This window comes from Kalmanozyma brasiliensis (assembly GCF_000497045.1).
Source record: "Kalmanozyma brasiliensis GHG001 unplaced genomic scaffold PSEUBRA_SCAF21, whole genome shotgun sequence".
In the NCBI taxonomy this organism is placed as follows: domain Eukaryota; kingdom Fungi; phylum Basidiomycota; class Ustilaginomycetes; order Ustilaginales; genus Kalmanozyma; species Kalmanozyma brasiliensis.
Window position 1 is genome coordinate 369318 of NW_015961961.1, and position 18589 is coordinate 387906.

Here is an 18589-nt window from a genome sequence, read left to right on the forward strand (position 1 = left end):
GTTCCGTAAGTCGGGATGGTGATCGTGTATGTCAACCAAGCTGACCAGGTCGTAGAAGCGCTCCAGAAAGGCTAGGCAGAGGCAAGACTGGGCTAGGCTGCAATTGCTGAGATCGGGTGCGATGTCGTAGAAGCATGTCTGGAGCGTTGCGTCGGTGGTAGATTGAGGCTGCTCCAAAGCGCGACAGTCTGTGCTAATTGAGCAGCTTCTCGTTGCGTGCGAGACAGCGCGTTGCTCTTGCAGCTCTGCAGTCTTTCGCATCGCTTGCTGCCCGCGACTGCTCGTCAAGACCATGCTCGGCTCTTCCGATCCTGTGACGGCCGAGAGAGGGCGTCTCGACGGAATCGGCCCGATGGCTGACTGACAAGGTCACGAGGAGCCTCGGAGGAGCCGTCGTTGGGGTACGCCTTGCATAGTCTGAAGCCCATTCCAGCTTCGTCACCATCTGATCATGTGCTGAGGTCGACACAGTCCAGTCAGAGCTGACTGTCCTGCAGAAGAATCCGAAGGTGGGCGGTGTAGGGCGTGGCGACAGCGAGATCTCGACGTTGTCCGCTCTGTAGCTGCAGATTATATCGGCGGCTTATCGCTTTGACGGATGTTCTCTTCTGTCTTCCACGAGCATGCGTCGACCAGGCTGAGGTATTGGTCTGTCGCTGGCCGAGCACGCCAAGTATCTATCTGTCGAATCGACTTAATCTTCTTCATGGCCACCTTCCCTATCGACGACGTTGCCGAGGTCCGACGCTCATCGTTGAGCACGACTGTCTAGACCGGGGAGCCACGAGGCGCTTGCTGTCGACGATTACGGCCAAGGCTGCGATACTGGACTTGTCGAAGGCCAGCAGCATCCAAGCTCGGTGTAGATGGGATTACTTCAAAATGCGGTCCCGCCGTCAAGGCTGATCATGGCGGCTCTATGGGCCTACGCGTTGTCGGAGGCAGCCGGTGATCCTCAGCTGGGATCAAGTTGGCGTCTTAGAGCATCTTTGAGTCGATCTCCGACCTGGTGGTGGATGCCTGATCGAGAGCTATGATGCTGTACGCAAGTCGAGGGCGTCTATCTTATGACGGAGTCCAGTAAGAAGGCGATACGTCTGATGGGCGAATCAAGTCGGCTGATGCAGAGCGCGCCGGTAGTGTCGAGAAGCGTAGAAGGATGTAGGGGAAGGAATGCAAGTCGATGCCGGAGGGTGGCAGGTTGTTTGATGAAGGTCGAGCGTGAGCGTTCGGCGCGGAGGAACACCTCATCTCTCAGCAACCGGACGAACAGGCCAACTCTTCCTGACTCTGACGAGCCGCGTCGGCTTCGGATCTTCGGTCCCTGTCGGCAGACGAGAGCGAGCACAACCGATTGAGACGGAGCGAGCAAGGACAAGCGAATTGCAAGCCAGCCGACCAAGATTCTGCTACACCACAAAGCCGGTCCGAAGTCGCCGTCCCCTCCGCATTTTCCCGGACGGTTTCTTTCTCACTGCAGCCTTGCAAGGATCACCGACCCGATCGGGTGTCTCTTCTGGCACACATGTAGCGTTCCTCTCATCCATCGTCTGCTATAAGCAGCCCATGTCATCTCTGCATAAGAACAAGGTTCATTCATCTCGCCGCCCCATCTTTCACGATACGGCAAACAAAAAGTCTTGCCGGATTTCCCGGCAAAATTTGGCTCGCGGATCTCTCCATCTGTGCGGGGCTGCTCGGCAGGAAGCGCGGAGAGATTCTTCCCCAAGCAAGCGCTACACAATGAATGCCCAAGGCGCTCGACACAATCGCCTGCTCTGCTCGCCTTGACCGCACATTCGGACATACATATAGACACGAGCATGCCGTCTCAAAGCAGTCTGCCTTCGTCTCAGCGACTGGTCAGTTGGAAGGAATCACCGCGCAGGCTATGGTCGGCTCACAATTGACCGACAGAAAGTTCGAGCGCGAAGAACGCATTTCTCCTTTTCGGCGAGACCCCTCGTGGCGCAAACGCCTGTTCTTGTGGGCCCAAAGGGTCGCCGGTCACATGGTGACATGTCAAGGTGACGGTGGCCAATCTCTGCTGCCATGTCACATTTCGGCTGATTGTGATGCCTACAGGTGGCAAAGCTTCAGCGCCGTCCCGCTGAATTCTACAGTATATAGCCGCCGACCGAAATTGCTCCGCGTCTCTCGGGGCGTTGATCAACGACTGTTCTACGGACTTCACTCGACCGCAACGAAGAGATCTACCGACGAGGTCGCGGACAGTCGGCGAAACTCTCATCAAAGATCCAGCCGCCTTTGATGACGAACAAGACGTTCCGAAAAGAGCCCTTGTTCCCGCCACCGGCGTCCTTCTTGAGTCACAGGACCGGGCAAATCGGTCTCGTTGAGCTTTCCCGGCTTTCTGGACGAGATCATCCACAACAGAGATTGCCGCTCCCTAAGTACCGTTGACCGGGTATGTCTGCCGGCTGCGCTGCTGACGTTCTCGGAGAATCACTACTCCTACACAGCGCCGAGAAGTCCCCGGGATGCCACACAGTCCCATGGCCAAACACATCCACCGGCGACGATGCACTCGGCTTTCTCTCTCGACCCAGATTGCCGACACAAGCGCACGTCAAACCACGTGCCATTGCAGATCATCCCAGTACCAGATTGACAAACTCGACGATCCTTTCGACGTACGACTCGGGCAGCTGGTGCAGAGCGACGAAATCTGCCGCCCCTTGCCGTCTGTCATCGTCCCGATTGATGGGGAAAGGTAGCGGCTCAGCGTCGTCGGAGACGTCGATCTGGAGAACATAGTCGTAGGACTTGCCGTCGTGCATCTGACCTGGCTCGTCGGGGGAGGCTTCGGTGGACGACTCCTTTGCTTGTGTTGCAAGAGTGAGTTGCGCCTGAACGTCCTGCGCTCTCTGTACTTCATCAGCCAGTTCGGATTCTGACAGTGGCGCGCCGGAGAACTCGCTGTCTGCTGCTGATGGCGGACAGGGTCGGCGGGAGTAGATGCGCACCAGGCCGTCACTGCACCCCGCGACGACGTCTTGTGTCTGAGGAAGGACAGAGATAGACCACACCGAGACCACCGGCACTGGAACTGTCTGCAGTAGCTTGCCCGAGACCCAGTCCCACACGCGAAATGAGCCATCTTCGCCGCTACTCACCAATCTCGGCTGACCCGTACCGCGCTCGATGTAGGCAGCCACGTCGTAGACGAGCGAAGTGTGGCCGTGGAGCACGCCAAGAGCTTCTCCGCCATTTCCGGGGTTTGGGCTACGGCGGGCGTCGAGCGACCAGATGCGAATGGTGCCGTCGTTGGATGTCGATGCGAAAAGCTGTTCGTCTGGGTAGAACGGTGGCCTCGCATCATTCTTAGCAGGTTCCTCTGCCTCTACGTCTGCGATGTGCGAAGAGGGCAAGGTTGGTAAGATGTGCAACGAGCGAACGACGTCCGTGTGCCCGGCGTAGACGGCATACAGCTGCTCGCCGTGGAAGAGGCGGATGAAGAGGTCTGCGGAAGAGGTGAGGTACCTGCCCTGGTTAGGAAGCTCTGGATCTCCTTCCAGGACAGCCGATGATGGAGGCTCGACAATCTGCACTCCCCACACGGCCTCGTCGTGACCACGCAGCACCAACCTGCTCTTCCACTTGCCTTCTACAGGATCCCATATCCACACTCTGGCTGTCTTGTCCCAGCTCGCCGAGATAAACACCGGTACTGCCGTCTCCCCTTCTGTCCGATGTCGATACGCCTTGAGCACGGAGACGTTGTCCCAGTGATCCGAGAGCACCTGCAGCGGCTTATCCGCACGAAGAGGGTCGAAGCAGCGGATCTGCGAGTCGAGACTACCCATCAGGATCTGTCCTTGTGGCAGTTCGAATGAGGGCGAAGGCGTCACGAAGTCGACAGCATTGCAGAAGCGGTGTCCGTGGAAGATGGCGCCCCTCTCGAAGCCAGCGTTGGGATTCGAGGATGGACCGGAGGGGTTGACGGATCGAGACCAGTACGTAGCTGTCTCGTCTCTGGAGCCTGAAAGCAAGGCTTCGCGAACTGAGAGGCTGTCAAAGGTCGTTGCGACGGATCGCACCTATGCGTAACACAGAGAACAAGTCAAAATGGTCAGCCTTGGCCTCCATCGCAATCACGGTTCGAGACACTCACATCAGACGTGTGACCTCGTAGAACGTGCGTCAATCGGAAGCCTTGCGGTGCAGCCACCGATGCAGTACCAGACACATCCGAACTGCTGGACACTGCGAGTACTTCAGCTTTCGTCATGCTCGCTTTGCGAGGTCGACTGCAGCAATGACAACGAGAGTGAACGTCAAGAACATGTGTTGGTCTCGTCGGACCTGGTTGCCGCACGAGAAGCTTCAGGGTCCAATTTCTGAGAAAGCGCAGACACGCGAGGCGAGCTGGAAGCACGTTGCTGAGCCTCAGGCTAAGGCATAGGAAAAAGATCAACACTTTTGGCTCTGCGAAAATTACTCAGCAGCGCGTCGTGGGCTTCGCGTAGAGTGGACTTGCGCAGAGAACACGCGCGCAGCACCAGGCGACCGCGTAGTAGAACCTGAGAAGACACTGCGACGCAAGGCAAGAGCTTCCAGGCCCAGCACAGCGCAGTGTGCCCTCGAGCCAAGGAGCAAGAGGAAGGCAGATCAACAGCCTTGCGAGCGCTGATCAATTCGTTCCACTTCTTCCACCTTTCTCCTCTTCTCTCTCCACACCTCTCACGGCCATCTCAGCGCGACCTACCACCGCACCCCATCACATCACTCGCAATCATGTTGGAAGCTCGTCTCCGTGAAGCTGTCCTTGTAAGTTCAGCACCCTCGAAGAGCAAGTGATTGCGAAATGATACTGACACACACGCCTCTTCTCCCCCTTGGACACCTGCAGCTCAAGAAGGTGCTCGACGCCGTGCGCGAGCTCATCACCGATGCCAACTTCGAGTGCTCCGAGGACGGAATCGTAAGTCATCATCGTCGCTCGTCACCGTTTCGTTTTGCTCTGACTGACACTCCTCCCTCTCGCCCTAAACCCCTTCGACTCACACAGCGTCTGCAAGCGATGGACAACTCGCACGTGGCCCTCTCCGCCATCGAGCTGCGCACCGACTGCTTCGAGGAGTTCCGATGCGACCGACCCATGTCGATCGGCGTCTCGCTCTCTTCGCTCGGTAAGATCCTCAAGGGCGCCAACAACGACGACGTCCTCTCGCTCAAGAAGTCCGACGACGGCGACACGCTGCAGATGACCTTCGAGTCGCCCAAGTCGGACCGTGTCGGCGAGTTCGAGATGAAGCTCATGGACATCGACAGCGAGCACCTCGGCATTCCCGACACGCAGTACGACGCTGTAGTCAAGATGTCCTCGGGTGAATTCGGGCGCATTTGCAGGGACCTCACCAACATCGGTGAGAGCGTCAAGATCGAAGTCTCCAAAGAAGGTGTCTCTTTCTCATCCGAAGGTGAAATTGGTGCTGCACGAATGACCCTCAAGCAAGGCAGCGGGACTGCTGTCCTCGCCGATGAGGATGAGGACGACGACGAGGACGTCAAGCCCGCCAAGAAGAAGCGCAAGGCCGACTCGTCCACCAGCGGCGGCCAGGTTCCCGTCAAGATCGAAATGCAACAGGCGGTCAACCTCACCTTCTCGCTCAAGTACCTTAGCAACTTTGCCAAGGCCGCGCCGTTGGCGGACGAGGTGCAGCTGCACATGTCCAACGAGGTGCCCCTGCTGTGCGAGTTCGGGTTCGAGAATGGATACGTGAGGTTCTACCTCGCGCCCAAGCTCAGCGAGGACGATGACTAGACGTCGGATAGCGCTTGACCTCGCGCTTGCCAAGTTCACTTTGCCCTGTTGCGTCTCTTCTGTACATCATCTCCCACACACACACACAGTTCACGAAATCACCCACGCTCGTTTGGTCCACATTGACGCTTTCACACCCGATTCTACACATGGCTGAGCGGAATCACTGAGATTACGACCGGTCAACGACGGAGATGCTGAAGAGCCTTGGCTTTTTGGGTTCTGCCGTTGTTGGCGCAGCACTTTCTGTCTGTGCATCTGGGTGGTCGATGAGTTTTGGCGCGCTTGCTGGTTGAGTCTGTCCAGCTGCGCCAGGGCGGATGGCCTTGTTGTTGCGGGCGGGGAAAAGCTCCTCGAGCTTGTCCGCAGCTAGCAGTCCTAGCACCGCAAACACTGTTTTTCCATATTTATAAGATGTCAGCACTCTGCCTTTCGAAGTCAAGCGGAAGGGAAGGAACGTACCTGCGCCGCCGGTCCAAAAGACCAACTTTGTATTGTAGGGTAGTGCCTTATAGGAGGCGTAGATTGAGCCTGGCTTGCCGCCGCTACGAGTTGGTGGTGGGGTTGGTGATGGAGCTGATGGGAGCGATGGTGATGGGCGAGGCGAAGGGCTGGGTCGGGCAGGTGGGGAAGGTGCGGGCCGTGCATCGCCTTTGAGCACGGGTTGCGAGGCCGACGGCGAGGCTGGGCCGCGCGGTCGAAGAGCGGACTGGCGAGCCGTCGTGCGAAGACCTCGTATCGCAAGTGATGTCATGCTGGAAGCGGACCTTGGCAACGCCATCGTGGAAGCAGCTCGTGACAAGGCGCACGGTGGAAACGATCGAAGAGAACGGGAACGGTCGAGTTGAGAAGAACGCCTTCCAAAAAGTGTTTGGCGTGGCGAGGGTCCACTTCCGCAAGCCGAATAATTTGCCGATGCCCTCATGAAGGGTTTTCGACAGCACCGGCTGACGGCCTCGTTTGAAGCACTCAACACCCACTGCCTCCTGGAGCTCATACCAACACAGTCACTTGTATCACCCCACACAGCTCATGTTCAGAGGTTGAAAGATGGAAGACAAGGATCTCTGTTTCCGATGGACCTCTATGACTTTATGGCGGATCAAGCCTGTCATCACAGCGACAGCACCTTGCCCCACTCGCCCCTCACTCTCTCTGTCGTTCTATCGACCGCATTGACTTCACCAGCGTCAGCCGGCTTCATCTCAATGAAGGTCGCATACGCCTGAGTCACCTTCGCTACGACACCAGCGACGATGAGCCTCTGCACCTCCCGGTCCTCCACCCAGAGCGTCACCTTGCCTGCCTTTTCGGGGGTGATGCTCTCGATGCACGTCTCGAACGCTTGGTAGGTGCTCGTGAACTTGGCTGCGTTTGCTTCAGCTGCGCTCTGGTCGATGTAGACGCGCAACGGAAGGATGATCGAGTCGGCCCACAGCTTGGAGACCTGTTCGACCAGCGTTTGGAGCTTGAATGCAACGTTGGAGGTGCATGGCTCCATATCGAGTTGTGTCGATGTCAGGCTGTCGGCTTCGGCCGCGTCAACATTAGTCGTCGGATAGAAGAGGCGACCTGTGTTGGTCCAGAGCGAATTGATGGCGGCGATGAGCGAGGAGAGATCGACGAGCGCTGCTGTCGTTCCAGCATTCAGCTGGGAATCGGAACGGGCCCGACCCTTTCCATCGGCCGCAACATCACCTCCAGCGTTCTGCTGCTCGTACGCTTGCTTGAGCACGAGATCCGCGGAGACGACCGTCTCTCGCAGAATCTCGAGCTGACGAATTTCGAATAGCCATCCGTCCTCGCGTTCCAGGCTGTCCCCCTTTGTGCGCTTCACCAAGGCCTGCGACCCGGTGCTGACGCTGGCGAGGCATGCTTCGACGGCTGCAATGGCAATGCGGCGGAACGCGCTCGCTGGTACACGAGCCTGCAGATTGAAGAGCAACTCGAGCATGTACTCGATTGGCGCATAGTAGGTCGACAGCAAGGCAGCGGGGAGCGTGAAAAGCTCCACCTTTTCCTGCTGCGTCTTGGAAGTGGAAGCTGCATGTGATGTTGGGAGGGCTGCATCGAGCAGACCAGCGCCCGACTTGCCGCGGCGGTGTGACCCCTTGACGACAGTGGCTGTCGATGTCGTCGTCACTGTTTCAGTGCCGAGGCTAGCGAGTGATGCTTTGTACGTTCTGATACGCTCCGGAAACTCGAGGTCGCCGCGCTCTTCGCGTGCGGTGAAGCTCGCGATGTCGGACGATATGACGACTTGTGCTCGGGCAATGAGACGCGATTGAGCCTCGTTGACAACTGGCTGCAAGCTCCGCACCCACGGTGTCTTGCGTTCATCGGCGAGGACCGTGTCAGAGACGACGGCAGAGGTCTGAGACAGCACCACGAGATTCTCCTCCTTGAACAATCTCGGACGCAGTCGAGCTGTGAACGTTTCTGCGATTTCGGACAGGTACGCTGCCAGGGCCGGATCGGATTCTTGCTCGGGAGTAGAAGCTGGGAGAGACGGGTCGCCGCCGAAAAACTGCTGGTAGAGGTCGTGCTCCCTCTGCAAGACGAATCGAACAAGGTGAGTGCCGGAGCGAGCGAATTGAACGACCGGATGCGAGGTCTCGCCACCTGCCTGCGAGCTGGTGGGTTGTGCCTCGATCTCGGTGACGCCCTGTGCGAGCGTTCGTGAGAGTAGAGGACGACGGTATTGAAACCAGGCGGCCCTGCATTCCTGCAGAAGGGACTCGTATTCTGCTGATGTAGATGCGTTGGCGGAGGAGGAGGAAGCTGCATTGCTCGCGCGTCTCTGCAGCTCAAAGATGAGCGGACGAAGCTTTGCGACTTGATGTTCTGCACCGCCGAACAGGGCCTCGGCCGTCTCCGTGGGAATCGCAGATTCGGAAAGACCGATGGCTGAGTCGTGTGTGACTTCGCGGCCCTTTCCTTTGGCGTCCAAGCCAGCTTCTGCAGCCGTCGCTGCACTGGTACCGTCTGAATTACGACTGGAATCTAGCTGTTTCAGCTTGTCTGCTGTGCATTCTGACTCTGCTCTAAACTCGCGCACCACCGCCAGCTTTGCAAGGGTGGCTGCCCTGGTGACGCACTGCGCATACCGCATACGGTAGAGAGCAGCATCGTGGTAGGATGCTGCGGGCTCTTGTTGCAGGAAGAGGAGCGCCATCTCGAGCTGGTCCATGAGATCGAGAAAGGACTGAGAGTAGACGATGGTCGAGTCGGGGGAGCTGAGCATGTTGGTAGCATAGGGAAGCAAGGTAAAGAAAGAGAGGCGAGAGGCGATCTCTTCTGCGAGGGTGTCGAGGTGGGTCTGTGAGTCGAGGAGTGATTGCGCCTGTTCGCGGATGCCTCTCGACGAGTCTTGAACGAAGGCGGTGCCTGCACGGAGCTCTGATACATTGACCTGGCACGCCTCGAGCTGAGCCAAGAGGTTGTCTGCGGTGGAAGTGGTGTCCGAGATGCGCTGCAATGCTTGGCGATGCGAGGTCTGCGTGGAGGATGTGATCGAGTCGGAAAGCTGCGTGTACCAAGCAAGGAAGCTCTGCGCCGAGGCTAGTGGGACTCCAGCTTCTGGAAGCGAGACTGCCTCGCTGCCTTTGGTGCTTGTGAGGTCAAGAGTGCTTATCGGTGCGGTGTCATCGATGTCGGTCGGATCGGCTGCGGCCGGTGGTCCGCTGGAGCCATTGCCTGGCTGAGATGGTGGAACTTGGCGCTGTTGGTCATTCTGAGGCTTGAAATCGGACGAGTTGCGATGAAGCCATTCTGCGAGACGATTGACGGAGGCGCGTTGTGAGGAAGTGAGAGGTGCCTTTGTGTTTGCCCATTGGTCAAGCTGCAACGGTCTTGCTGACGAGCTCGCCATGGATGGTGGCTGCGCCGCCTGGGCGATCGAAGGAGCGTACATGTTTGCTTCTTCCGTCGCTCAGCTGTGCAGGCTGCCCCTTCGGCTGAGTCGAGCCCAGATGGAGATCGCTGGGAGGAGGATGGAAGCGTGATTGGTGTCGAGGTGGACCCTGAGTGTGTGAGTGTTATGTTCTTCTCACTTGGTCATGACTAAGCCTGACATGCCGGCAATGACAAGCACAGGCCATCCAGGCGGCTTCGCACAGCCCAGCCAGAGGGCGTGTGGAGTTGCCAAGTGGAATATCGCCAATTCCAACCTCAGAAAAGGTGTGCCCTCTCCGCATCGCCGCGTGCTGCCGTCCAACTCGAATCGGCTGACCCTGCCAAATCGAATTGGCCGTGCGTGATTGACGATTCCTTCTCAGCCATCCACCATCCGCATCCACGCCCTATTCCCTCATCCTAGTGTGGTCGGCTGCAAGTTAGCCTCATTCGCCGTCGCATCACGCAAATTCGAGCTATTGCTAGCAAGGCCAGTTCTCACAGGCAGAAACGCTCGATTGGATCGACTTGAACGACTCACAAATCAAGGACAAGCGTCTCGACTGCCCTGGGCTTCACCGACATAGAGCAACTCCCACCATGGCGGATCAAAGACCCGTCGTCGTCGACAATGGTACCGGTTTCGTCAAGGTCGGCTACGCCGGCTCCAACTTTCCCGAGCACGTCTTCCCATCTATCGTTGGTCGTCCCATCCTCCGTTCCGAAGAGCGCAATGATATCTCGAGCAATACTGGCACCCAGATCAAAGACATCATGGTCGGCACAGAAGCAGAGGAGCTCCGCAACTATCTGCAGATCAACCAGCCTATGGAACATGGTATCGTAAAGGACTTTGGCGACATGCGTCACGTTTGGAACTACACCTTCGACGAGAAGCTCCGCATCGACCCACAAGGGCGCAAGATTCTGCTCACCGAACCTCCCATGAACCCCAAGAAGAACCGCGAGGAGATGTGCCAGATCATGTTTGAGGAGTACGGATTTGACGGTGTTTACGTGGCCATCCAGGCCGTCCTGACGCTCTACGCTCAGGGCTTGCAGACCGGTGTCGTGGTCGACTCGGGTGACGGTGTCACCCACGTCGTCCCCGTCTTCGAAGGCTTTGCGCTTCCACATCTCACCAAGCGTCTCGATGTGGCCGGTCGTGATGTCACGCGCTACCTCATCAAGCTCCTTCTCATGCGCGGCTATGCCTTCAACCGTACTGCCGATTTCGACACGGTGCGTCAGATCAAGGAGAAGCTCTGCTACGTCAGTTACGACCTCGACCTTGACAAGAAGCTCGCCGAGGAGACCACCACACTGGTCGAGTCGTACACGCTGCCAGATGGACGAGTCATCAAGGTCGGATCCGAGCGCTTCGAGGCGCCCGAATGCATGTTCCAGCCCCACTTGGTCGATGTCGAACAAGCGGGTGTCGCTGAACTCCTCTTCAACACCATCCAGTCCGCTGCCGTTGATACTCGTTCGGAGCTGTACAAGCACATTGTGCTATCCGGTGGTTCGTCGATGTATCCCGGTCTGCCAAGTCGACTGGAGAAGGAGATGAAGCAGCTCTATCTCACCCGAGTGCTCAACGGTGATGGCTCGAGGTTGAAGAACTTCAAGATTCGCATCGAAGACCCACCTAGGAGAAAGCACATGGTCTTCTTGGGAGGCGCCGTGCTGGCGGACATCATGAAGAACAGGGAGAGCTTCTGGATCTCGCGTGCAGAGTGGTACGAGCAGGGCAAGGCGTGTCTCGACCGACTCGGACGTCATTCTTAGGCGTCATTGCATCTACATGCTTGACCCTGTCACTGCTGCAATACACAATGATGAATCGGATCAAGAGATGGGAGCGTGGATGTGATTGTGACTGTGAGGTTGATCGTATGACAGCGCCCAAATGGGCATGACAGTGTGGCTCCAAAGGTCGATACAGGCTCTGCAGAGACGTGGCTGGATTTGGGCCTTTTCAGCCAAGCGAGCCCTTTGTCGGTGCCTGTTCAACCTTGATCTTGACAATGCCGCCGACTGTTGGTTGAGAAATGGCCCGCCTTGGTCGCGGACGTCTATCTCAATTGATTCAGAGCGGGCCGCCAGCTCATTTTGTTGTGGTTCCGGGCTCTCTCTCGATTGTGTGAGTCGCCTTGCTGCAGAATTGTTGTTTCATGACGACGGATGCGAACAGCCGATGCGACTGGATGAGTGCGAATGGTGCTACTTTTTCGTTGGAGTGGATCTGGTCGCCAGCGCCATTTCGTCGATGGTTCCAGCGTTGGTGCTCGGAGTCGATTTGGAAGTGAACAGCTCGGAACCGGCTGCCAGTGCATCGATGAAAAGCGGAAGCCTCGTACCGCCATCGGCGCCTAGCGTGGGTTCGCGCGTTCGAATCGCATCCAGCTCGCCGCCAAACTCGTCTGCAACCGCTCTGAGCCACAACGAGCGGAACGCCTGTTGACGACGCTCCTTCTGCGCCTGGGTTTGCTGTGATGCAGTCTTGTCGGTATTGTGCGCGGAATTTTTCGCCGAAAGCGGAGAGTTCTTGATGTCGACAATGCGCTGCAAGTGCGGAGGAAGCGTCGGTGTCGCTGGTTGGAGCGATTCGAGAATGGCTCTTTGCGTGCGGCTCTCCTTGTCGAGTCGTTTCGCGCGAGGCGCATTCGGATCTGGCTCGGGCGTTAGGCGGAAGACGTGTTTCTTTTTGCTACCTGGACCGGGCAATTCGGCGGCTTCGGCTGCGCTGCGACGCTTTGAGGTGCGCTGACGTGCTACTGATCGATCAGAGTCGGACGACGATGAGGACGACGATGAGGACGAAGATGACGAGGACGAAGATGAGGACGAAGATGATGATGAAGAGGAGGAGGAGCTGCCTGACGAAGACGACGATGAAGACGAAGATGACGCCGACGACTCGCGGCGCCGACGCACGCTGATGATCGACTGCTTCGGTCGCTGTGCTTCGACTTCGAATTCGCTGTCGCTAGACGATGAAGAAGAGGAGGAGGAGGAGGAGGAGGAGGAGGAGGNCTGTCGCTAGACGATGAAGAAGAGGAGGAGGAGGAGGAGGAGGAGGAGGAGGAGGAGGAGGAGGAATCGTCGTCTGAAGAAACGCCGAGAGTCCTGGTCTTCCTTTGACGTCGTCGTCGAGGAGCCGCCGACGAGCTGCCGGCCTTTCGCTTTGCTGGCGCCATTGTGTGTGCGTGCTAAAGATTTGAGTCGATTCTTTGCGAGCACGATGGGCCGAACGAGACGAGATTCGCTGCTATGACGGAAGGTGTCGAGCAAGCAGCAGTCGAAACTTTTTTCCTCGAGCAAGCGGCCAGGGTTCAGCAGCGCAGCATCCGACATCCGCATTTCACCCCTTGCCCCTGCATCTTAACAAATATTATTAATACAAGCATCATCATCGGCAAGCACTTGGACCCTGACCACCACCCTTCACGCCGTCATCATCCGCCGTCATCTCATCCTTGAACAACATTGGGCCACTACTCTGCGAGGCACTACTAGGCCAGCGTTGCCCTTGACTTTCGCCATCGCAGATCAGCATCACATCTGCCGCACTACCAGCCCTGTAACGCAACCATGGCGCAAGCACAGCCTCTCCAAGGCATCTCGATACCTCGCTACGAGTCTCGCTCTGGCACCGCCTCGTCCTACATTGTCTATGCCGTCGTGATTCAGCTCCCAGTTCGCTCATGGACGGTCTATCGACGCTACTCCGAGTTCGTTCGACTCGACAAGAACCTTGCTGCATCTCCCAACGGTCCTGCCGCTACTGGCAGTGGAGAGCCAGGCGGAGCGGGTAGACCCCCACCTCGCACGCTCCCACCGAGGGAACGCGCACGAGAATGGAAGAAGACTTTCTCCGGCTTCCTCTCCTTCGCATCTGGTGATCAGTCTGGAGACGGCTTCGACGACGAGGTGTGGCTGAAGGAGCGGATGCAGTCGTTGGAAACGTATCTCAAGGCGATCGTGATGGACGAGGATGCGGGATGGCGAGAATCCGAGGCGTTCAAGATGTTTATCGAGTGGCCGATGAGCATTCGGATGGTCACAGCGACCGCGTCGTCCTCGACAGCATCACCACGAGTGCCACGGGTCACAGCTGCACAGCGCACACCGGGGAGCATGCCAGGCGCCCTGCCTCCAGGTACAAGGACACTCGGCGCACCAGCACCAGCCGCGCCCAGACCACCAGCAGAAGAGACGGATTCGACTCGCCCGCTCAACAACACCCAGCTCTTCCAGTCCCAGACAGACGCCATGGACCAACAGGACGAACAGCTGCTCAACCTCGCCGCGATTCTACGTAGACAACGGCAGATGGGCGAAGCGATCAACCAAGAGCTCGGCGAGCAGACCGAGTTGCTGAGTCAACTGGACTCCGAGGTGGAAGGCACGCAGGCTAAGCTCAGCAAGGCGGATCAGAAGATGGATCATTTTGACGGAGGGAAGGCCAAGCGCAAGGTGGGCATCGGGCGAAAGTTCTGAAGCTGGTAACGTAAGATCAATCACAACAACGTATACCCGCTTACGAGTTCGGTTGAAGCCTGAACCACCGAGCACAGGTTGATGGCTCGACTGCGTGTCGATCAAGGAGTGACTACGTTTCGTGAGCTGCTCGTGCATACCAGCTTGGTCCACAATCAACATCACTTGCTGAGCCGGCATTGCAACCTTCCCCGATGAGCTGTGAATGACACTTCGAGCCACCCTCCTCATCGTCGCTGACGACAAAGCGAATGCGCTTGTCTGTACGGCACGGACTCACAGCGACCTCGTCGTCGCCATTGGAAGGTAGCGCTTGCTTGGCTGACGGACTGCCGCATTAGTACTGAGTCTGCTCATTTGAACTTCGCACACCGTCTCAACCGATGACGACGGAATGCGATTCGAAACGGGTCGTTTTCTTCTTGTATCTTTTCATAGCCCAGTCCCGCGATGGACTTCGCTGTGACGACGAGGATGTCCAGCCTCCACGAACAGTCCGGAGTGCGATCAGATCACAGCTACGTTTCGTGAACTCGCCTACAGGCACAGAATGATAAGTTTCAGGCGTCGACAGGCGCCTTATTGCGGCTTCGGAAATCCTTGTTCATCTCGTCGAAGGTGCACCACTGCACGCCCTCGTGGGTGTTAATCCAGTCGATGAAGCGTTCGTGCATCGCAAGCACCTGCGGGCGACCCGAAACGTCCGGATGAACCGTGATAGGGAAGACAAAATCGCCCTCGTTCTCGTAAAGCCAAGTGAACATCTCCTTCCACATGTCCTCAATATCCCTCGGGTTCACGTAACCATGACTCGTCTGCGAAGTCTTAATGAACATCATCGGGGGGATGTCATCAACGTACCAGTTCGCCGGGATCTCCACGAGTCCTGTCGTCTTTCCACGCACCAGCGGCTTCATCCAGGTCTCTGCCTTGGCCTTATAATCGATTTTGGTCCATTGGTCCCCGGTCCTGAGCCAGTAGCACTGACTATCGTGATGGTGCATGCTGTGGTCGTACTCGATGCCGTACTCGAGCAGCAGATCTGCGTTCTCCTCCGAGGTCTCCCACCACGGAGCGACGCTGCCGGTTGGTGGCTTGCCCACAAAGTCGGTGAGCAGCTTGAAGGTCTTTGCTAGGATGTCGCGTTGCTGCTCAAGAGTCATGGCGTTGGGATTCTCGTGGGTGTAGCCGTGCAGACCAACCTCGTGGCCCGCATCGACGATGGCTCTGCACTCGTTCGGAAAAGACTCGAGTGTATGGCCAGGGATGAACCAGGTCGCCTTGATGTTCTTCTTGTGGAACATCTTGAGCATGCGAGGGACGCCCACTTCCGCGGCAAAGATGCCGCGAGAGACGTCCGAGACGGAATCTTCTCCGCCGTAGGAGCCGAGCCAGCCGGCGACTGCATCGATGTCGACGCCGTAGGATACAAGAACGCGAGGCATGTTGAGTGGATCAAGTGTGCAGAGATGGACGCCAGAAGGGAAGAGCGTCTGATACTCGAGCTAGCTCAAAAAGATAAGCACTTCCAACAACGCACAGACTCTCGGCGACTTTCCCCACACTGGAAGCGTGACTCAATTCGGCCTCGATGCTTCTATCTTCGGGTCGAACATGGGAGGCTCCTTCTCTCATCGCATTACCCCGCACTGCTTGGATCATGGGATGGCTTGAGCGCATGGCAGGTAGGACAAAAGCGAGCCAAGGTTGGATAGCCGTGCCATGGTGGAGGCCGGCCAGGTCGCCGGACTTCACCCACGGAAAATGACGATGTAACATCCTTGAAGAAGCCACGGCCGAAAGCGAATTGGGCCGCGACACACATGATCTGTGCGTGCAGAGCGCAAAGAAATTTGGTCGCTTTCAATGCCGCAAGAGAGACCCTTGGACTCGAGCAACCTTCCCATCATTCCACGACGTGCCGCGCTTCATCTCTCCTCCCTCTCGTTCCGGACGACCAACCTATATAGTCCAGGCGGTTTCGAAGGTACAAGCTCATACATGTCGATTCTCCCCATTCGGACATCAAGAAGCCTCCTTCGAGCGATCTCTTCCTCCGCGCCTGCCATCTTTGCGCCGACAAACTTCAAAGTAGGTAGACCTCTTCGTCAACACCAGAACACCGACGACTCGACTCGAAGCAACTCCATCCAAATGATGAGGACCATTCTAAATCATGTGAACAATCCAACACTTAGGAGGTCATCAGCCTCACACTGTGCGGAGTATAGATTAACCAGACTCTGAACCCCTTGCTTCGAGTCGACGTTGGCTAGCTCAAGGTGCAGCGAATCGCGACGAACGAGACATGCTGATTCTCATCTTCGTTGCTTTGTACACCAGTCACAGCTTCCGTATCGAGGTCCTTCTTTCGGCCTCGCATTTCGAACGAATCGCCGCTTCGTGTCAACAGCAAGCAGAATCGATCCCGCCGCCATCGCATCCCACCTCAGCAGCATGGCATCCACTTCGAAAACACCGGCGCCTGAGCCAACGCTCTACATCGACGGCAAGTGGACGCACGCCAAGGCCGGACACACACGACCGATCATCAATCCATACGACAGCTCCACGATCACTGTGATCGACGAAGCCGGTAGCGACGATGCGCTCGCGGCTATCAACTCTGCAGTCAAATTCTTCCGCACTTCGTCTTGGCCACATCAGACGTGCACTGAGCGTACATCGCTGCTCACCAGGGTAGCCGATCTGTTGCAACGAGACAAGGATGTCATTGCCGAGATCGAGACCAAGGACACGGGCAAGACGCTCGAAGAGAGCAAGGTGGATGTCGACGACGTCACCAACGTGTTTCGCTTCTACGCCGAGGAAGCCAAGAAGCTGGACGAGCCCAAGAAGATCAAGTCGGACGTGATCCCTGATTCGGTAGAGAGCACCACATCGCACGTCCCTGTGGGCGTCTGCGTGCTGATCGCACCTTGGAACTATCCACTCCTGCAGATCTGCTGGAAGGTAGCACCGGCTCTGGCAACGGGCAACGCTGTCATCATCAAGCCGTCCGAGGTGACGCCGCTTTCGACAGTGCACTTTGTCAAGCTGCTGATCGAGGCTGGCGCACCTATAGGGTCAGTACAGCTGCTCACGGCGGGAGGTGCATCTGTGGGTCCCACCCTCACCGAGCACCCCGACGTCGACCTCGTTTCATTCACCGGTGGCCTGGACACGGGCCGTCGAATCATCTCTTCGTGCGCGGCGACCGTCAAGCGATGCACGGTCGAGCTGGGTGGCAAGAACCCTAACGTGGTGTTTGCCGACTGCGATCTGGAATGGGCCATCGACACGGTGGTAACAGCCGTGTTCCTGCACTCGGGCCAGGTCTGCTCATCTGGAGCGAGACTGATCGTGGAAGAGTCGATCGCAGACAAGCTGGTCGCCGGCGTGGTGGAGCGTGCCAAGCGCATTCACATGGGCAACGGCATGGATCCCGCATCGGAGACCGGTCCCCTCGTGTCTGCAGCGCATCTCTCGAAGGTGGAAGCGTTCGTTCAGCTGGGCGTCTCAGAAGGAGCCAAGCTGCTCGTGGGAGGGTCTCGTCCCGATCCCAAGCAGCATCCCGAACTGGCGAAAGGCTTCTTCTTCTGCCCGACCGTGTTCGACCACTGCCACCGCGACATGCGCATCGTCCAAGAAGAGACTTTCGGTCCCATTCTCACCGTAGAACGATTCAAAGACGGCGATGAGGAGCACGCGATCTACCTCGCCAACGACACCAAGTACGGTCTGGCCGGCGGCGTGCAGTCGGGCAACGTGGAGCGAGCACAAAGGATTGCCAAGCGTCTACGACACGGCACGGTGTGGGTCAACACGTACGGCTCATACACGCCTGCGGCCGAATGGGGCGGCTTCGGCATGAGCGGCAACGGGAGAGAGCTGGGCAGCAAAGGGCTGGACGAGTACATCGAGACGAGGCACGAGTGGGTCGAGACCAACCCGGCCAAGCCTGGATGGTTCAAGGGCCAAGGCAAGGCGCTGCAGCCTTCCAACTCCAGTGCGATCAAGGCCAAATTGTGATGTTCTGTATGTTGATACCATGTTTGGAAATGTATACCTATTCGAGTCAGAGATGGTGTGAGCTGAGTCGCCCCCTTGAGAGCCCCTTTCTGCGATGCTCGAAGCCTGGGAATTTTGTGCGTGAAATTGCTTCTCAAAACTCCACTTTGGAGTGGTTGCACCCCGCAGACGCTCGCATCGCACAGCACAGCACCGCACAGCTCAGCCTTCTGAATCGCTGCACAGCACAGACGCGATCCGAGGCCATGGCTCAATCTACTCACTCACACCCACACTCCTATCACATCACATTTTGGCATCGCCTTCTTCTTCTTCCTCCCTACAATCACCTTCCGTGTTCCGGACATCCGTCATAGCGGCACATGCATCACC

General features: G+C 57.4%; 9 protein-coding genes across 9 annotated transcripts; 4 read left to right on the top strand and 5 right to left on the bottom strand.

Annotated features, from left to right (window-relative positions):
* Positions 1–2612: 2612 nt before the first annotated feature.
* PSEUBRA_003384 (PLAA family ubiquitin binding, PFU) lies at positions 2613–4252 on the bottom strand (the record flags this gene model as incomplete). Its single annotated transcript, XM_016436503.1, has 2 exons — positions 2613–4061; positions 4136–4252. 2 exons carry the CDS (start codon positions 4250–4252, stop codon positions 2613–2615), a joined length of 1566 nt encoding a protein of 521 aa, XP_016292204.1.
* A 506-nt stretch (positions 4253–4758) lies between these two features.
* Positions 4759–5788, top strand: PSEUBRA_003385 (Proliferating cell nuclear antigen, PCNA, C-terminal; the record flags this gene model as incomplete). Its single annotated transcript, XM_016436486.1, has 3 exons — positions 4759–4791; positions 4874–4945; positions 5033–5788. 3 exons carry the CDS (start codon positions 4759–4761, stop codon positions 5786–5788), a joined length of 861 nt encoding a protein of 286 aa, XP_016292205.1.
* Positions 5789–5960: 172 nt separating this feature from the next.
* On the bottom strand, positions 5961–6542 carry PSEUBRA_003386 (uncharacterized protein; the record flags this gene model as incomplete). Its single annotated transcript, XM_059465035.1, has 2 exons — positions 5961–6181; positions 6251–6542. 2 exons carry the CDS (start codon positions 6540–6542, stop codon positions 5961–5963), a joined length of 513 nt encoding a protein of 170 aa, XP_059321395.1.
* Positions 6543–6902: 360 nt separating this feature from the next.
* PSEUBRA_003387 (Conserved oligomeric Golgi complex, subunit 3) lies at positions 6903–9701 on the bottom strand (the record flags this gene model as incomplete). Its single annotated transcript, XM_016436495.1, has 1 exon — positions 6903–9701. The coding sequence occupies one exon, from the start codon at positions 9699–9701 to the stop codon at positions 6903–6905; it is 2799 nt and encodes a 932-aa protein (XP_016292206.1).
* A 581-nt stretch (positions 9702–10282) lies between these two features.
* Positions 10283–11470, top strand: PSEUBRA_003388 (Actin-related protein; the record flags this gene model as incomplete). Its single annotated transcript, XM_016436480.1, has 1 exon — positions 10283–11470. One exon carries the CDS (start codon positions 10283–10285, stop codon positions 11468–11470), a length of 1188 nt encoding a protein of 395 aa, XP_016292207.1.
* Positions 11471–11905: 435 nt separating this feature from the next.
* On the bottom strand, positions 11906–12882 carry PSEUBRA_003389 (uncharacterized protein; the record flags this gene model as incomplete). The annotated part of the gene is made up of 2 exons (XM_059465036.1): positions 11906–12724; positions 12802–12882. 2 exons carry the CDS (start codon positions 12880–12882, stop codon positions 11906–11908), a joined length of 900 nt encoding a protein of 299 aa, XP_059321396.1.
* Positions 12883–13276: 394 nt separating this feature from the next.
* PSEUBRA_003390 (Phox homologous domain protein) lies at positions 13277–14185 on the top strand (the record flags this gene model as incomplete). The annotated part of the gene is made up of 1 exon (XM_016436477.1): positions 13277–14185. One exon carries the CDS (start codon positions 13277–13279, stop codon positions 14183–14185), a length of 909 nt encoding a protein of 302 aa, XP_016292208.1.
* Positions 14186–14745: 560 nt separating this feature from the next.
* On the bottom strand, positions 14746–15630 carry PSEUBRA_003391 (Polysaccharide deacetylase; the record flags this gene model as incomplete). Its single annotated transcript, XM_016436491.1, has 1 exon — positions 14746–15630. The coding sequence occupies one exon, from the start codon at positions 15628–15630 to the stop codon at positions 14746–14748; it is 885 nt and encodes a 294-aa protein (XP_016292209.1).
* Positions 15631–16642: 1012 nt separating this feature from the next.
* On the top strand, positions 16643–18217 carry PSEUBRA_003392 (Aldehyde dehydrogenase; the record flags this gene model as incomplete). Its single annotated transcript, XM_016436481.1, has 1 exon — positions 16643–18217. The coding sequence occupies one exon, from the start codon at positions 16643–16645 to the stop codon at positions 18215–18217; it is 1575 nt and encodes a 524-aa protein (XP_016292210.1).
* Between the last annotated feature and the right edge of the window lie 372 nt (positions 18218–18589).